Genomic DNA, 19,565 nt, shown 5'->3' on the forward strand with positions numbered 1-19,565 from the left:
AGCTGTGCATGGAGTGTGATTTTAATAGTCGTGGAAGCAAAACAGCAAAATTCATGACGACATTGATCACATGTGAAGCGCAGTTTGCTGCTTCTTTTGCTGCTGGCTCGGTGAATTTTGGTTGGAGAGAGACAAAACCTGCAGCTCAGAATCAGCGCAAAAAGACGTAATCACAGCGCAGACCGGACGCATCAGGATCGCTAAGCTCCGACAGCGTGTCCGTTTACGGGCCGTCGGGTGAGAAAGCCGAGAAAGACAAAGCTGATTCTGATGCGTCGGTCCTCTGTGTTTACGTCTTTGTGTGGAGTCCGTGTACCTGCTCTCATTTGCTGTTTGTTGTTGAAATGGTTTTGTGAGCTTTAATCGGAGAATCTGGCGTTTCTGGCAAAACACAGTTATATTTAAAAGTCGATTCAGGATTTAATGAATTGATATCGCTTTATTCAAGCTACTCACCTCCCACTTCCACCTGCACTTTCAACTGGACCACGGCCAATCAGAGAGGTCCCGCCCCTTACTATCTCTGATTGGTTTAGTCCACGATAGGAGCATAATGTGTGTCTGTTGTTGACCACAGGGAAGGTTGCAGATCTTTTTTTTTTTTTTTGCTACAGTTGGTCGCACAGGTGCATTTGCGCATTTGCGACCAAATTGGTCGCACTCTAGAGCCCTGATAGAGTATGTATACCATGTGCTTTATTAGTCCACCAGGTTTATGTCACAGGTGCCCTAAATCAACAGCACTGTTAATTACTAGAATCCTCTTTTATCCACCAGTATGTACAAGCCCTTTGATCAAACTGATATTTTTATCCCTAAAATATAATTGTTATTCAAATTTGCATCCACAAAAAGGCTAAAGTATTTTTTTAAGATGCCAAATTAGTTTACTTGCATTCCTGAACAGTTGAACTGTTCACCTTATTAATCTGACCTCAGATTTCCAGTGTGCCAGCTCGAGTATATAAAAACATGATTTCAGGTTAAACAGGGTTTTGACGGATTCCGAAAATGTTGTTTTTGAACAGGTGGTCTTACACATTTGTTAAACCCTGTATGTTTATATATGTAAATACAGATATTTACATATATAAACACAGTGGAATCTTTTTAATCCCTTTGGCAAAATGAATGAATCCAAACCTATTTGCATTCATTTAATTTGTGTTTGAAACACAAATTAAATGAATGCAAAGAAAAGTGTGGTTTTTTTTTGTTACACTTGTGTGATGATCAGATTTTGGATTAAAGGTTTGGTTAGTCTGCAGAAAATTTTCACATTTCCCATTTAAGACAACTCTTCATATACACGACATACATGTGTTGCTTGCTGGTCCTTTTAGACGCTTCCATCAAGGAATAAAAGACAAAAATTGAGCCGAAAGAGTTGTGTTGATGATTTATTCTTAAGGTAAACATCTTATTCAAAAATAAATTACCAGAGATATCTTTAAAAGAGACAGACACCTTCTCCTGCCCGCTCATCACAATCAAAAGCTTTTCCTGTCAGATTTATTCACGCGTTTCCGCTAACGTCAATCCTCACGTGGAGAATCTAAACCTACAGCAGCAACTTATCATTCTTAAACCACAGACTGGTAAGTTGATCAACAAGAGAGGAAAACAAAAAAATAACCATTTAACCGATTCGCTATAAAATGTACACAAAGTTTATTTAAATATTTAATCCAACGTGTTGTAGTATGAACACATAAAAAAAACCCAAAAAACAAGACTGTACAGTACAAGACTGGTGCTTAAGGTGAGCAGTGGATGGAATCGATGTGAAAAAGACAGGTGTGACGAGTTAAACCGACTGGGTAGATTTATTTAGATCATTTAACAGTCAAGCACATTTTATTCATTTCATTCTGGAGATCGAAGCTCTGACAGCTGCCTCAACAAAAAGGCAGGTAAAGTGTCAGGTAAGGGGTTTGGGGAGCGAGCTGAGAAGACGAGACCTACAGCACTCACTTGTGTCAGTTAAAGTAAAAGCTGATCAGCTTAGCTTCACCGACACTGGTTTCATTTGAATCATGTCTTTGTGCTAAACTAACCAGCAGCTGAGTGTTGCTTTATGCGCATCTTCTCATCCAACTTTCAGCAAGAAAGTGGACAAACATAGCTCCTCAAACTTAATCCTTTAATAAGGTTTATAAAAAAACAAAAGCATCAAATTTACCGTAAATAATGTACAAAACATCTGAGCTGGGGCTCCCAAAGCAACAGTCAAACTTACAGCCTGTAGGTCCTAAAACTGCAAACAATCAGCACTAGTGTGACTTAAACTGAACTACCTCACTATAGCTGGACTCTAAAAGCTCCTCATGATATAACACAGCTCCTTCTTAACAGCATGCAGTGGGCCAAAATCTGTCAGGTCCGTTACAAGAAGTCCAGATATAACGCGTAAAGAACAAGAGGATTGAGACTCAAGAGATAATAATGGAATATGAAACGAGCGCAAAGATGGGAGCCCAGATGTGGATTATACAAATGTTACCTGATTAACTTGTCTTCCAAATGTAGTGCAGAAAACTAATAAAGGAGGCAGACAGAAGAGAGAGAAAAAAAGAATTACAGCTTTGATTTTTATCCAGAAGTCACATTTTCAGTGGTAGATAATGTCTTTAAATTGCCTCTGACTCAGATTTTGATTTACTTTCACTTCAGTAGAATGAAGAGAAACTTGAGCGTCACATCTTCATGAGCTTTTTAAGTCGATTAGTTGTCTGTTCTTGCAGGACAAGCTATCACCAGGCAGAAGAGGAAGTAAACTGAGCTGGCCTGTAAGACGAAATGAATTCAGTTTGCATCCAATGCTGATAACAGCTGCCCACAGCTGTGTCAGTTTTCCCTGAATTACAGCTTAATCATGATACGAGTGCAGTTCACTACCAGCATCAATCTGTGTGTACGTGTGTGTCAGCCTTCAGTATGCATCACAATGCAGCATGGCACACTGGAGAAGATTTGTCAGGTGTATTGGCAGGAGGCTGGACTCTGCTCAGTCAACATGCAATATCTGAGCTGAGGCACTGGGGGGCGATGAAGAGCAGAGCAGGCAGAGGGCCTCAAGTCCTTGACAGGCAAATAAAGAGGGGGGCAGCTATGTGATGAAGGACATTTGGCAGGAAAAACAAAAAAAGTGGGTCAGCTTTGGTGTTGAACTAGTTTCACAGTTCTAGGACTGAACACGCCGAGTCAGTGGAGGATGATGAAGATAACAGGTAGAGTTGAGGAGGAAGAGCATCAATCACTCTTTAACCTTGTTTGCTGCGAGCCTTGTTCCGTCAAGCTGGCTCTAATAGAGTTCATCACTGTCTGTCTCATGTTATCCCCCATGTATTGCTCAGTAACTGGCTTCAGAACCTGCAGGAGGAGAAAAAAAAAAGGATCTGCATGAACGGATGATCAAACTGATTATCAGTTACAAATAGTCGATAAAGGAGACAGAAACTAAAAGAAAGTAGGTTAGGGAAGAAAAGCACTTAAAAGGAATGAAAACAAAAAAAGGATGTATTTTTCAAAGTGCTGACCAGGGAAACAACTGAAAACTCTTAAGACGCGTGATTCACAACAAAGCCAAGGAAAAAGAAAACCTTTGTTTCTATCCACACAGAATAAAATTATAAACAGTTTGTGCAGCCTCCGTGTCCCAGACGTGCTCCGTGCTCACACCCAGTACAAAAATCCAGCATCAACAGACTGAAAATTAAAAATCAAGAGGCCAGCAAACTGAAGGATTTAATACAAGATATACACGTTTACGAGTCTGCAAATCCACCAGCTGACCAGCAGTTAGTTGGTCTTCTTGTAGTTGTCGTTGAGAGGAGACAGAGCTTTCAATTCTAGTGTTGCTCCTGACGAGAGGGAAGGGAGGAGAGAAATAGGCCACGCCAGGCAGCTCCTGACGGGCTCCAAAAGTTTGGAAATGACCTGAGAGGAAAGCAGGGAGGAACGGGGGAGTTAAACAGAGGGGAACCAGGCACTGATACTGGAAGAGGCCGTGGGAAAGAAGTGATGGAAAAATAAATAAAATGATAAATAAAATCAGAACAGAGAAGGAAATGATATGATGCAGGCAGACAAAAACTGGAATCAACATTGCTCACCTTTCTTACCATCCTCTAAACAGCAGGAGAGGCACAAACAGAGACAGGAAGGTTGAGTGATAAAACATATTAAAAAAAATAATAATAATAATAGGGAAGGCAAACAAACGAGGATGAAGGATGTGCTGGCTGGGTTTCACTGGAGCTCTGTAAGGTGAAGTGAATATAAGGATAACAGGATAAGAGGACAGAAAAAAAGGCTAGAAGACAAAGAGGAAGAGAAGCATGGAAGGAAGAAAATAAACCAGATGTGCACAGATATAATGAACCTGGAGAAAAATAAGCTGTTAACATAATGACTTTTACATTAAGCTTCAACTTAAACTAAATACACAAAACAGTAAGAACAAATACACAAATCCATCAGATTTATACTCTGTGGATATTATTAGAAGGATAATAATTAACTGGCCCAAGATGGACCACATAACCAATTATTCACCTGAATTATTCAAACTACTCTCACTTCATCTCAGCATCAGATTGGGCTGCAAGCTACTGTAATTTCCCTTCACTAGTTTCTCACATTTAAATCTAGATTATACTTGTCATTCCTGGTTGACAGAATGTAAATGTAATGTGATGATATGTAAATTCTCAATGGGAGAGCCCATGCTTCGTATGGTCAAAAACCAGCAGGCACGCAGACGTCAGCACGGACCCTCATCAGACTGTGCTAACAGTCTGATGATTAAGTTTGTGGACGCAGAATATATATGTGTCCCTGCTTCAGTGTAGTGCCTCACAAAAGCCCTTCTTGGAGTTTGCAAGGTTTTTTTGGCTACTTTACAAGCAAATAATTTCCCCCAGGGATCAATAAAGTATTCTGATTCTGAAATAGCACTTTGACAAGTGTCTAACAAGATGCTCAAATCAAAAATGTTGTCTTTATTTGTGAAAAACAAACTACTGACTCTTTGCTGTTAGCCTTGTTCTTTCTCCCATTAGTAACCGTTGCTTTGCTGCTGCTGTATGACGCAGTGAACAGAGATATAGTTTAATAGATCAAATGGTTGTCAATCTGTCTCTTTTGAGTTACAACTGGCTGATCATTATGCTTGATGAACACTCATGCATCGATAAGGTTCATAATTGTACGTTTCGGTTTAAATGTAAAAAGGACAAGCCTCTATTGCCAACTGATCTTTGGTGCTTCTGCACTATGATTTCCTTCTTATTAGCTAGCTTTCAGTATATAAAGGCACTGAACTATTACTGATTTTTGGACTTAAAAAAAAAAAGGAATGCCACAATATCAACAAAAAATAAAACAAACAAACAAACAAAAAACCACTATAAAAAAAATTAGATGAAAACCAAGCCAGTCGATTGAAGTCTGTGCACACACACACACACACACACACACTTTTCTCCCTCCTCTCACACTGTCTACCCACCTGCACCCAGAGTGCTTCTGCCACCTCATCAATAATCGTTCCCACCTCCCGAAACTCTCCTGAGTACTTCACGTAACCCCAGGCACAGAGCGACAGCAGCGCCACGCCCATGACCAGGTTAGCCAGTGTGGCTAAGGTGCTCAGGCCGATGAAACCCGTCACTCCAGACACCACATAGGTGATGAACATGAGAGCGAAAAGCGTGGCAGGGGTGCGTGCTGCGTAGAAGATGTTTTTGCCTTCGTTCTGCTTGGAGAGGTTGGTGTAGGTTTCCTCCAGCTCTGACTCCAGCTGATTCTGGTAGCGCTGGCAAAACTCCTTGCCCCCCATTTTCTTCACAGAGCGGAAGTAAGACACAGAGTAATCGCGGATCTCCTCGTGGCAGCGCTTCAGATCAGCCGGGGCGACGTAAGGCTTGTCCCCACCGCAGACCTGTAGGGAGGAGGAGATGATATCATGAGAAAGTCTTTCCTTCTAAATTTTTATTCCTAAGTAGTATGAAATTCTAAGTCATTCTGTTGGTTTGTTGGTACCTTATTACATTTACACAGGAAAATATTTACTGTATTTTCCTGAGTCAGTCATGTAAAACTAGTCAGCAAGATAGTTTTCATATACTTAATGCATCCATGCAAATACTTGACTGCGATACTATGAAAATTAGATCGATCAGAATTACCAGCACTCAAAGTACAGCACTGTGAAAAGAAAAAAGGAAGGACGCTGCAGTGATTTACTGAAACATGGTCGAACGTACATAGAAATGCACTGATAAGGCAAAGGCAGAGTTTGTACAAGTCTAATGAACTTAAGTTCACTTTATTATTCACTGTGAGGATTTTTTCTATCCAGGTACACTCTTACTGCACTGGCAATGTCTCAGGGACTATTGTCAGGCTGGAAAATGTAGTCTGAAACTTATTGCCCAAAATGCCAGGTGATTATCAGGTAGGAAGTGCAGGTCAATTAATCAGGCAGTGATATTCCCATATTTGCTCCCTGGACTTTGACACCTTTTAGACTTCATTGACGATGAATATCAGGGATAAACCGGTCCTTACCTGCTCCATTTTCTTGCTGTACAGGTCTTTGGCTCCTGCCACAGCTGTCAGGTTGTTGGCCTCTGCTGTTGCCTATCAAAAAAAAAAAGAAAGACAAAAAGATTGAACACAACCCTAATCAAAATGAGATGACTTAAAAGATTCCCAATTACTGACCTGCAGCATGGTCTTTGGGTGAGGCAGCTCCTCTCCCTGGTAGATCTTTATGTAAGCCTGCAGGAAAGAAAAATGAGTCTCAGCATCACCAAAGTGTTTCTTTAGTTAACACTCTGGCAGGTAGGTGACTTAACAAGTACTCCAAGTAAAAGGCTGATGTTATCTTTAAAAATGATTTAATACTGCAAAAACCCCCAAATAAAATTTCATGCAAGTATGACTGGGCACACTTATTTTGGAAAGTTGGAGAAATGAAATCTGATGACAAAGAACTGAATACTTTTGTCAGTGACACCACAGTTTACCAAAAGCGCTGGATAGCTATGTGTCGTTTATTCATTCTCAAGCTTTTGTGATTCATCAAAAAAAGGCAGAAGGGTGTACAATTTGAAGCTTTGTATTTGTAGTGCAGGAGGTCAGTATGAAAAGCACTGGAATCATTTGTGCAAGCAGCTGTAATCCTGTATACACGGAGACCTCTGTCGCTTTTTAAATGTAATTTTATCTTAACAAAAATAGGTCATAGACTGGTATTTATTTAAAATTATGCACCACCTTGAAGTACTCCAGAAGATCTTTGCAGGTGACCTTGCTGCCTCCGATCTCTTTCTCTACCAGCTGACTCGGCGCCAGAAGAAGAGGCACGAGCTGGGCCAACTCTTTTTTGAAGTCTTCATCGATGTCTAAAACATGGAAAGTTGTGTAATTTCAGTCCAAAGAGCTTTGGCAACATAAATCCTAGAAGTAAAACTTGGCACTCTGAAGACATGTTGTAATTCTCTTTTTATCAGTATTAGCAAGGGTTAGGACAGCTATCATTTTTGAAGTTAGAAATACCACTCAAACAATTTTCTCTCTCCGTCTCTCTCTCTCTCTCTCTGGTTTCTGGTTTTAAGCCTGACAGGGACAATGCCATGCATAAACCCAATGGTGACTGGTTGAAAAACTGCCATGAACAGGAAAGGGAGTGACAGCAGAGTTGAAACTGGCTGAGGTAACAGCTACAACATATAGGCGCCAATCTGCAATGTTTTGAGCAGGCTCCGTGTACAACCAGCACCTACCACGTCTTTAGCCATTAGTCTACATTACTACTGTGCCTTGTTCTCACCTCTCAGCCTGCCGTCAAATTTTGGATTAGTAGCCACCTTCAGGCCAGGATGTGGCAGCAGGAAGCAGTTGATGTTGGAGAAACAGTGCTGGATATGATTTCTCACATTCTGCAACTCTTCATGTTGATTATGTTTAACCTGCATCGACACACACAGTGAAAATGTGAGCTTGTTACTGACTTTGTGTTTTTCAAGAAGAGATGCGCCATCCATTACAGGAAGATTGTTAAAATTATCTGTGCTGCAGGAAGCAATAATCATTGTGTGAACATCAGGGTATGGTATGGTAGGTTTCTTCTATCTAGAAGCCTGTAACCTCCGACACTTTTTTCCCCCTTTTATTTTCTGAATCTGCGTTGAAATATAATTCTCACCTGCAATCTTTTATCCAGAAATTCATTGCCTCCTTTCATTCCATAACAGAATTCGTAAGGAAAACACCAATCCCGAATGAGGAACATTAGAGACTAAAAGAGAAAACCAACAGTACAGATATTCAGAGAATATCTTTCATTTTATGAAAAAAAAAAATAAACAAAGCAACAACATTGTAACTGAAATAAATGAGGCAATTTTTCTTTTCTTTTTTTACTTGTCCACACTACATTTGTTTTCAGTAAAAGGGCTGACTCAAACCTCAAACAATGTACACTGAATTGCAACAAACACACAGCGAAAAGAAAAAGCCAGTACCTGGAAAGGTTTCTCGGACACCTCTTCCATTGCAAGACGGCCATATTCAGTGAAGAGCTTCATATGAAAGGAAAAATAAATGACGATGAAAGAACTGAATATTCTGATGGTACTTTTTGGTGAGAGAAGAAACAAAATGACACAAACCTGGAGGTGCTGCAGGTCATCCTCTTGTATGTTTGAAGAGAGATTGTACACCTGAAAGAACCAAAAACAAAAAACAGAACTTAAATGTAATGCAAGGCTTGCATCTTAATATGTTAAAATAAATATGTAAATATATTATATTTAAAGAAAAGACATGCTTTGAGTATCACCTGAACAGAGCTGGTCATTGTGCTGAGGGCAAAAACTGTAGCACTGTCCTTTATGGTAGACTGACTGTCAAATGCTCCTTGTGTGTCAACAAGGAGCACAGCAACCTGTCGGGATGAGATTAAACGAGTTCAAAACACATTCAGCACAAGTTTGTGTTGAAATGCTTGAAAATTCATTAACAAAATATTAAAATAACTGTTCATGATAAATATGTCTGGCAATGAGTGGAGGTGTTGTATCTACCTTGTTGCCATCAGGCTTCTCCACCACAAACACTTCACTCCAGACCTGAATTCCTGTGGTTTCCCTCTCACACCCTCCTCTCCAGGTGAACCCAGTCAGGGGCTCATCATTACCTCCTATCCATGAGTCTTTATCCTGAAAAGGAAAGATTCAAGATGAGACAGAGAAGGGAACAGAGGGAGATGAAAACCAAGGTTGTTTGTCATCTAGATCCATGTGAATTCCTGTCTAAGACTGGGAGAGGATGAAAGATAAAAGTGAAAATTGCACAGGTACACTGCCCAATGGGGCCGAACCCGAGGTCTTTTGTCAGTGCAGTGTGTTGTAACGTTTCTGGAATGGTGCATGTAAGACTAATGCAGTATGCCAAATGAAGGAAAAGCAACCAAAGGTTAATCACCATCAACATGTTTTATAGCATCTATGATGATTACAGCAACACGTTTCAACTAAACATTGTTCAAAGAGATATCAACACAAGCTGAACAAACAGATGAATAAAAAAATGATTTCTTAATGTAGAATAAAAAAATGATTTCTTAACGTAGAATTTCACATAATATAGTATATTTTTGCCAGTCAACTGCTGTGATTGCGAGCACAAACGTCAATTAATGGTAACTCTTTGTGACAATGAATGTTTATCCCACTGACCACAAATAGGAAATGCAGCTTCAAAGCAAATGTGTGATTTAAAGGTCAGAGTACATCAGAGTACTGATTCCCCATTAGTACATATCTGTGCTGTGTCCAAGTGTGATGTGATGACAGATAATAAATACCTGCAGACAATACTCCCTGTAATAAAAAGGAAAAAACAAAAAAAGCTGCACACACTTATTAAGTCTAGTGGTACCATTAAGTCATGAATAAACTTGAATTAATTATCAATAACTTCATGAATGCCCATGTTCATGCCCAACAACTTTGAGAAATACCATACTTGCAACACCCTTTTGTATTTCCTGGTATGTGTTCACGTGTGTGTTATTTGAAAATAAGTGTAAGGTGATCCTGACTGCTTCTGTGTGTCCAACTGCTGTTAGAGGGGCTCAAAGACTCACCGTTTACACTTCTATAGGAAATAAACAAGATACTGTGCTCACGTGGACCGTGTGGACCACACTCAAAATCTTACTCTCCTGGTTCAGCAAGTATCTCAGTACAAAATCAAAACTGGAAGCACTTGTCTTTGCTCGTCACCTGTGCATGCAAGTACTAGTTGAAGTGTCCTCTGTTGTCCTTGTTCATTTCTACCCAATTTCACAATCTCTACTGACTGAAAATGTTACTCAATAGTCACCCTTTGAGCAAGGATAAACTCTTATGTTTACTTAGCTCATGTAAACACATCTTGGGTTCAAAATTAGCACTAATCTATATCTCAGCTCAGTGAAACTGTGTACAAATGAAAGTAGTAAATTTTATATATGAGGAGACATCAATTTGACTGTCTTTATTTATATCTAAAGGATATCTTTAATGCTCCAGGTTGTACCAGTCATTATTTAATGTATGATTAAATAATGACTCTTTAACAACAACAACAACAACAACAACAACAACAGGTCTGACACAGTGTAATTTAATGAGCTTATCCCAGAAGTCATAGGGAAAGTAGTGGATTACAGCCTGAACAGGTCTCTAGTGTATGTCCAGGACCAGGACTAATACAGAAAGACACATTCATTCATGTTCCCATACTCTATGGCCAGCTTAGAATTACTTCCATGTCTTTGGACTGTGGGAGGAAGCCAGAACAGCCACACGGGCTGAGAGAAAAAGATGCAAACCTCAGACAGAAAGAGACAGCTCAGAAATGCATGTTGGTTGACATTTCTTTAAATATTTGGAAAATGTAATGCAACTAATATGTGTACCTTTAAATTTTTTTTATTTTTTTATTTTTAATCCCTACTACAGAAAGTGTAAATACAACAGTCGTCTCACCCGGTTGTGCATGTAGCGCAGCATGAAATCCAGCAGGAAGGACTTTCCCTTCCTAAAGGCTCCAGCCACAGACACAACCACCACGTTCAGGTCCTTCACATGTTTCTGCAGCAAGACTTCCTCCAGTGCCGTGGCGTTCAGCTCAAAGTTGTGCTCATTTGCCTGGACAATCTGGATGGGCCCGGCCACTTTTTTCTCTTCCACAGGCTGAAGACACAAGTTTGCAAACCGTCAGGTTTGTCGGGGAGGTTCAGGTGATTTTTGTAGTGACCCTCAAAGAATTCAGTTGGTCACATTATTCTCCTAAGTGTTGCTTACTTCAAACATTTATAAAAGTATTGTTATATTTACATATCCTAAACCTCATTAATAGACTAATATGGTAGAAAACACATCAAACCTTCACATCTTTTTCTTGACTCCCTTCCTTTGGTTGGGGGGTGGGACTGATATTTTTGCCCAAATCCATGGTTCTGGGAAACAAATCATTGTCATCTTCAGATTTCGCTTCAGGTTTTGGAGCCTTGCGTTGGGAAATGGTGCAATCTTTGAATCCATTGACACCTTTAGAGCCTAAGACCAAATGGAGATAAAAAGCTAAAATGAAAGTGGTTACATAACACCATGCTAGATGATAAAAGATAAAGTGAGAAACGGGACTTTTGCGACCAGCTTATTTTCTAAGGAAAAGCTCACTTCCTTATTTCTAAGGAAAATAACTTCCTTTAGACTACTGTTCTGTAAAGCTAGAGAGAGAAAAAAAGAAATGCCACATGGATCAAACTAAAGACGGGACTCTTTCCAGCTTTGTGTATTGGGCTAAATACTGCTATCCACTCTGGTTCCCTTCAACTAGGTAGGTCAAGCTCTAAAATAGCTATGTGTTGAAAATCACAAAGGGCCAGGAAAAAAGGACAAGTAAAGTAAGTCAGCAGGACAGTGCTTTTAGTGTTGTTCTCAGCCTTTTCCCCAAAATTTCTGTAAATATTTACTAACTCTTAAATCCCTTTCCTTAAAAACTGATTTCTTCCTGTATCATTGGCATAAAGGCAGTAAACATGAGTTTGATGAACTCCAAAATCTATTATTTACAGATGAATGGCTTCTTGAATCTTTGAATGACATACAAAATCATCTTTTAAAACAAACACATTGTATCATTTTTTCTTTTAAAGATTCAGAATATTCACAGGTAAAGGCTAAAATGACACTATTTAAATATACAGTTCACTGTGTACTTAAATATAAATTATTGACAGCCTATGAAACAGGTTGGGTTACAAGCCATTCATACCAAGTTGTCTCAGTCACGTCTGTCACAAGATTCAAATGGGCTGTCAGGAAAGCAACGTGACCAGTCTCTTCTAATTTGCTTGGCATTCTTGATAAGTACATGACCTCCATCGAAGTCCTGATATTTACAAAAAAAATGTATAACTATGAGCTCCTGCTTCATAGACACCATCAAGATACTAAGCATTTATCAGGAGTAACAAAACTGACAATACAAGATAAGACATCACAATTATGAAAGTGGAAGGTTATGCATTACTAGTGTGTTTAACTGAAAAACAAATGGAGTAATTATACACAACTTCTTCTATTCATGACCACAAGCTGTGCCATTAGTCATTTTACAAGAAAGTTATTTTAAAAAGAAGCGCTATCACTTATGTATAACACAAATTTCAGTCGAACATTTTAACTAAACAAGAAAGTCAAGTCTTGAAATTAATAGTCTGTTTTGCGAGTCCGTGGCCTCTTACAGAAACTGAGCATGTTTTTAGATAAAGTGGAAATCCTAAAGAAAGAAAGAAAGAAAGAAAGAAAAAAAAAGTACCGGTAGAGCATGTACACAAAAGATTTTTTTTAATCAAGAAAAATGCCAAAATTGAATTACTTGCTGTTCTTCAAATGTGAGAATACACAGATTTAATTTAAAAAAGAAAAAAAAAAAGAAGAAAAAAAAAAGGAGGAAATAAATATTTTTGAAAATGACTTTGGTTACAGGTCTTTTCTCAGGAAAACAAAGCCAATCAGGAAATATTCAGAGCACATGACCAGAACATCAGCTAACAGAGGGCTTCAGTTGTGACAGTTGTGTTCACTGCTGGCAGCACAGCAGTGAACACAGCCAGCACAGAACAGTTGGCGTGCTTTAGAGAATATAAGCAGCTGCAGCAAGGAAAGCAATGGTGGAAAGTAACAAAGGTGATTATTCTTTGTTTAAGAGCGTACTAAAAACTAGCTCAGATCAGCAGCCATTTGGGCAGTTATGTTAGATTGTGAAATACACAAATAATAGAAATAACGCCTCAACTTCTTGCAGAACTTTTAAAGCAACTAAGGAGCAGTATTTCCTGTGAGAGACACCCATTAAGTGTGGACTTAGGGTTTAAGCTTAACTTCATATACATTTTAAATGTTCAAAATAAGTTTTATAACCAAGTTTTTCCTAGCTCAAAATTGGATTTGGGAGTGGCTTTGCATGCAAGCGTGATTGACTAAATATCGTTGAAGCAAAGAATGTGTCCTGCCTTACTTAACTGAACCTTTTTCCTGTTATATTTGTCTACCTAATTCTTTACTTCTATAATAAATTTCTATATGTACCAAAGTAAAGGAAAGGGAAAATTTCTGAAATATATAAGGTTGTAGAAAGTTCTGTGGTGATGGGTCAAACTTTTCTAATGGTGTGATACTTGGACTCTAGTAGGACTCTAGCTCCTCATCTATGATGTCTTGCTTCTTTTCTTTCTGTAATATTCTACTTCTACTAATAATGTGGATCTTTGGACTTTACCATAAGTCTAATATTTTGGAACCTCACGCTAAGTTTTCAGGGTTCAACAACACTGTTTTTCAATGTTTTCTCACAAAGGAGAAGCAAACAATCAATTTTTTTTTAAAATAACCTGAAGATTAATTACAGCTGTCTAACAGTTTAAGCTTTTGAGAACATCAGGTGATATTTCTTAAGAGAACAACTGTAAATAGGACACTCAAAGACCCTCTTGGAGCTGCAAACAGGCCACAGCGGTGTTGTAAGCACAGGGCAGTTACAGTAATCTCCTCTGCACACAAATTAGCCCTGAGCATTTCCTTAGTCTGTGGCACTGCAGGTTTCCATCAAGACCAAAGCAACACTTAGCAGAATGAAGTGGCACAGACTGCAGAGACCTACACAAAGACACTATTCTGCTAAGACTGTGAGGGGCCTATGTTGCAAAACAAAAACAATAACAATACAGGCCGAGTATGCAAGAAAGCATAACAGACAGTGAAACCCCATTAGCTCTGCTGATATGTGCACTCACTACAACACTTCATGATATATTAGCAAATGCACTGCCCTGCTCCTCCGCTTCCAGAAAATGAGGACAGGCCTAAAATTAGCCTCCTTAACTTGTTATCTTATGATGGCACAGAGCAGATGTTAACTGGTCTACACGATTCCCTGACACACAATGGATGATGAGGAATTTGCATCAGACAAGCATAAAGCAGCATACAAATCCTAGAGATATGCATGACTAGTTGACAAGCCATTTAAACACTAGATCCCTCATTAGATGACGTTAGAAGACAAATTCTTATTTTCTTAATAAGTGTAAGTGTTAATGTGAAACAATCCACATCATTTAACTATTGTTTGAAATGCTCCAATGCTACTCGGGATGGATTGAAACATCTCGATTTCTGTGACAGAAAGATGTAAACAAGCAAAGTGTAAAACAACCATGCAAACCAGTGCTGCTTGTGGTGTAGTCAGCTCTAATCGGCACTGGAGCAATATGTAAACACAATCAGGACGCTAAAGGGCAATTTATTCCTCTGTGATCAATCTATGTACAGAATGCAAGTCTGCAACTGACCAATACTGCTGCTAGAACTAATACTTGTGCATTGTGTGCCTGCAGTGATCTGTAGTTATGCCGTCAAAATCTGAATAATGGCTGTAGGATTAACAAGAAATGTAAAGGAGGAAACAATAGTATAGTACAAGATGTTGTCATTTGTAGAGGTGAACATCAGGTTACTGCAGTAAGGTTTCCGAAGCATTACACAGTTATCTTTAACTATCAAGTGCAAGAATAGTATGCAAGGTAGCCTACATCTCAGCAGCATATCCCAAATGAGCTTCCCTGCCCTCACCCCCTCCCCTTGACTCCTGCACTACATCTGAGGCAGACTTTGATAAAGCTACAGTCCAGTAACTTAAGCAGCTGTCTAAATATGGAATGTTTCCTACTTTAAACAGGCAATGTCTGTGTAGGAGTGCAAAAATTACAAAGAAACTGGCCTTTGGGAGTAAAACTGTACTATAAAAAGAAAACATATCCAGTTAGTCAAGCATGATTAAACAATTAACAAATAACATTTCTAGTTGAGTCACAAGAGAGAAAAATGGCATTTAAAGTGTTGGGGGGAAAAAAGGAGAAGATTTCAAGCAAAAATCTACTGTTGCAACCACAGATTAGTAACACCAGCTAGTTACAAGCCTGGTTAAAACTCCTTCTTCCAGCCGTAGCACATCCAGAATACACATGTTAATTACTAGGTGATACTTTTTTATTCAATGCATAAAGAAGGAGGAGTTCACTGTAGGCTATTAAGATGCAGCTATGCTAAATTCCCTGCACTTCAACACTAAAAGACAACCTGACTTGGCCTCTCTGGACACGAGTCAACAAGGGGAAATGTTGAGTTGCAGCAAGCAGACCAATGTGAAGTCTGCGAGGACAAAGTGCAGATTAAGAGCAGCCGGAGTGAATGTTGTTGTTGCCACAGAGTCAGCTGGTGTGTTCCAAACTAGACATAAGGGTTATCACGATAAGGATTCCTGACTGTCACAGCAGCAACTCTTTAGTATTCAGTCAAATATTTTGACTTGGTTTAACAAATGTACGCTGCATTAAACTGCTGACAACAGACCATTTTCTACATTTGTAAAACAAGTTGAAGTTATGACAACATAGACGGGAAAGATGTGACAGGTTTTAACAACATTTAACATTAACTGTAGATTTCAACATACCATTATGACCACAGCTCAGTAAAACAGTGAAAAGTATCATGGGCAAGTTAACAGTCCAATTTAGACCAATAGCTATTATATGATGGTTTATGGTGAAGCTGCAGCCTCTCCTTTCTGTTACACACAGCTGGTAGCAAAGATATAGCACACCACTTCTGTTCACTGTATTACTGAAGGAACTGTTGCAGGTAAAAGCCATTACAATCTTTTATCAAACCGTCTGTTTAACAGGGTTAAACATGAAAAGGATATCTTGTTGCCTGACCACAGTCTTAATGAGGTAAAATGAAAATTGTCTCTATGCAAACTGCTGGTTTAGCCTGGCACGATCTTTAAAAAAAAATAAAAAATGGCAGATTTCCTGTAAAATTTGCTGCATGTTGAAATCGATCCTTCCACACCTCTCTTTCTACCTGTAAAGGAATAGATTTAGTTGCCTTATTTATTTTTGCAGGTTTAGACTATTTATATGACATCTAGCTCTCTCAGGGGTTATCTATTGATGTAAACAGTTATCTTACTTAACAAAATGTTTTTTCATGTTATTTATGGTTATTTGATAACCAAACGTGTATTTTAAGGTTAAGTAAACTAAACCCAACTTTTAAACTGATTAAACGTATTTTTATCATAGTCCTGTGGATTTTTCCTTTTATGGGAAGGTCACAATCCCTTTCCTGGGTGTCAAAAAGCTTTCATACTCTAAAATGAAATCTACTAAAAAGTTATGCTATAAGAGATTGAGGTAGTAGGCTATGTAGTTTTAGCAGACAATGAAATATACTGTACTGTGAAAAAGTATTTGCCCCTTTCTGATTTATAACTAAAAACAAACTAATTTTAATATTAGACAAAGATATTCATTTTTTTTAATGATTTAATTTATTAAGGGAAAATTAGCCCCAAAACACCTGACCCTGTGTGAAAAAGTAACTGGTCCCTAACCTAACACCTGGTTGTGCCACACACAGGGCTTATAACAATGAGTCTTACTTCACTGTGGAGGAATTTTTGCCCACTCTTTTTTCGCAAGTGCTTTAATTCCGCCACACAGGAGGGTTTGAGATTGAACAACCTGTTTAAGGTCATGCCAAAGCCTTTCAATTGGATTTAAGACAGGACTTGACTAGGTCACTCCAAAACAATTATTTTTAAACTATTCAGAATTGGACTATTCTGGTGTGTTTCAGATCATTGTACTGCTGCATAATGTGAGTGCAGTTGAACTTGCTAGTCACATAGTCTCCTTCAGGATTTCGTGGTAGAGAGTAGAATTTATGGTTCCATCAATTAGAGCAAGTCGGCCAGATCCTGACTTCCAAAAAGTTTAAATTTTTGTTTCATCAGAACACAGAATACTTTCCCAAAGGCCACTCCTGGGAAAGCTCGCCACTGCTCCAAGTTTACTCCATTTGTTTATAATGGCTCTTACAGTGATTTACTGGAGTTTCAAAGCCTTGTAATCCTTTCCAGACTGATCGATGTCAATGATTTTGTTTCTCATTTGTTGAGTTTCAGTAGAGTTTTCCTTGATGTGTTACTTTTTAAGACGTTTTAGCCGACTTCACTTTGTCAGACAGGTTCAGTTTGCATAATTTATTTATTCAACAGGTCTGGCAGTAATCAGGGCTGGGTGTGACTAGAGAAAGGTCAGAAAAATGTGTTTAGTCATATTTTATAAGGGAGGCTACTTACTTTTTCCACACAGGGCCAGGTAGCTAACCTTTTTTCCATTAATAAATTACATCCTCATTTAAAAACTGAATATTGTATTTACTCAGGTTATCTGTGTGACAAATGTGTGGGGAGGGAAAATAAAAACACAAATGGCAAAACCACTTTCCTCAGTACGGTATAGAAGTTGCCCACTGGGATGAAAAGAAGGCTTAAGAAGCTTTATCACAAAGACATGTTATCATCATCTGGACTGGAAAACGTTAAATTCTCGCGTTTGTGTTAAAACTGTTAATAAGTCAGAGCTTTGTATTACATCACAACTACACTCAATGGCAATAGGCTAATGTAACTCTGCCAAGGAAGATACAAAATACATAAAATTCAATACAAAAAAACTTTTTTTTTTGCCTGTCCCGTTTGGCTCTTTTGCCATCAGAATTATTGTCTAAAGGCAAAGAAAGATGCCCAACGGATTACAAAAAACCTAAATGGAAAAAGGAGACAAATGATCTACATTATCTTCATAGGTTCACGGCTATGATATTTTTTATTTTCTGCTAAAAAAACACAAGCAAATGCAGATCCGATTGGCAATTACCTTGTTTAGGTCTGCTAACAAAGTGAGCAGACTACTTATAGGGTATGTAAAAATATCCCAGTCATTAGTGGGATGAGATTAGCGCGACGTTACTCGATTTGTATTGCCTACAATCCGGTTTAAGGACATTGGTTTCAAACTTAAGAATGAAAGCAGTTCAAAGTCAGCATGCAGGATGTGGAAAGTTTAAAAAAAAAAACCCCCAAAAAAAAAAACCGCGGACAAGCCGTGGGTCCTTCCTGAAACCAGGTGAAAGTGACGGCCCGGACAAACGAGCAGACAGGTGTCGCGTTTGAATTTTGTATCCGGGTCGGAATCACTTTTCTACAGCTGCGTTTTCTCCCCAAGTTACTTAAGAAAAAATCCACACTTTAACAGTGAGGACTCAAACCCTCATTTCAACTCAAGTAAAATTCGCAGACTTTAAACCAAGTTGCCTCTGTTTGCGAGCTACACTAGACACATTCTGGCCGGGGCATTTGGCAGGACACCACGGGTCTCTCCAACTGAAAACAGAAACGTCTGGCTAACGGTAAAGCCCCCTGACTGGGACAAAGACCACCGAAACATAAACATTTTAACTCGTAAACGCGGTCCCGGCTTCACTCTCCCCATCAGCTCGCTGTCACACGTCTTTTCGCACAAATAAAAATACTTTACCTTTGCCATCGAGTCCGTGGCTGTAGTTGTTCTCCAAGTGAGTTCTGTTAACCAACCCGCTCTCCGCCGCCATCTTGGACTACTGAAACCTACCGTTGCTGACGTCAAAGGAGCTTCTTTTTTTTCTCGCGCACTCTGCTGAAGTTGTATCCCGCCCCGTGGCTGCTGCCGCAGCAATGCAAACTATTTACAGATATCCCAGAGGCAAAACAAGTGTTTCTTTAATTAGTTTACAGCACACATTCAACTAATCATTGCACCAATTCAAACTTTAAATTTCGTCCACCTGACACCAGCATAAAGTCTGATTTCAGGGGCGTACCAATGAGTTCTCTCAACCCCCTGTTGCAGTGATTCCCAAAGTGTGAGCTGCAGCCCCCTGGTGGGCATTGACAGCACTTCTATTGGCATCTAGGGTTTGTTTACTACAAAAATATAATTTAAAAAGTATAGTTATTCTTTATTTATTGAAGATATCAGGACCTCTGTGGGGGATTAGCACCTCCAAGTTAGAGGCCATGACTCACTTATAAAATGGTGAACTCTA

General features: G+C 39.0%; 1 protein-coding gene across 4 annotated transcripts; it reads right to left on the reverse strand.

Moving 5' to 3' along the window:
* Positions 1–1,387: 1,387 nt before the first annotated feature.
* On the reverse strand, positions 1,388–19,259 carry atl2 (atlastin GTPase 2). 4 transcript variants are annotated; one of them, XM_042220316.1, is made up of 16 exons: positions 19,019–19,102; positions 12,340–12,456; positions 11,446–11,618; positions 11,046–11,252; positions 9,096–9,230; positions 8,852–8,956; positions 8,682–8,732; positions 8,535–8,591; positions 8,216–8,308; positions 7,841–7,979; positions 7,285–7,412; positions 6,730–6,786; positions 6,574–6,645; positions 5,513–5,944; positions 3,796–3,939; positions 3,268–3,372 (listed from the first exon to the last, which is right to left on the reverse strand). In XM_042220316.1, the coding sequence occupies exons 3-15, from the start codon at positions 11,512–11,514 to the stop codon at positions 3,802–3,804; spliced, it is 1,683 nt and encodes a 560-aa protein (XP_042076250.1). In that variant the 5' UTR covers positions 11,515–11,618; positions 12,340–12,456; positions 19,019–19,102; the 3' UTR covers positions 3,268–3,372; positions 3,796–3,801. The 4 variants fall into 4 exon arrangements, with proteins under 4 accessions (XP_005930572.1, XP_042076249.1, XP_042076250.1 ...); XM_042220315.1 differs by lacking the exon at positions 12,340–12,456 and having other exon boundaries at positions 3,267–3,372; positions 3,766–3,939; positions 19,019–19,259; XM_042220314.1 differs by lacking the exon at positions 12,340–12,456 and having other exon boundaries at positions 19,019–19,258.
* Positions 19,260–19,565: the final 306 nt, after the last annotated feature.

Source organism: Haplochromis burtoni, unplaced genomic scaffold (assembly GCF_018398535.1).
Source record: "Haplochromis burtoni strain Fernald_Lab_line unplaced genomic scaffold, NCSU_Asbu1 Contig_46, whole genome shotgun sequence".
Lineage (NCBI taxonomy): Eukaryota > Metazoa > Chordata > Actinopteri > Cichliformes > Cichlidae > Haplochromis > Haplochromis burtoni.

What these genes read in the sequence shown, in the direction of transcription:
- atl2 (XM_042220315.1), bottom strand. Translation starts at nt 19,091, where the DNA reads ATGGCGGCGGAGAGCGGGTTGGTTAACAGAACTCACTTGGAGAACAAC. An exon ending in AGAAGCCTGATGGCAACAAG is followed by an intron (nt 8,957 to 9,095) that starts GTAGATACAACA and finishes TCATCCCGACAG; the next exon opens with GTTGCTGTGCTCCTTGTTGA. An exon ending in CAATGACCAGCTCTGTTCAG is followed by an intron (nt 8,733 to 8,851) that starts GTGATACTCAAA and finishes TGGTTCTTTCAG; the next exon opens with GTGTACAATCTCTCTTCAAA.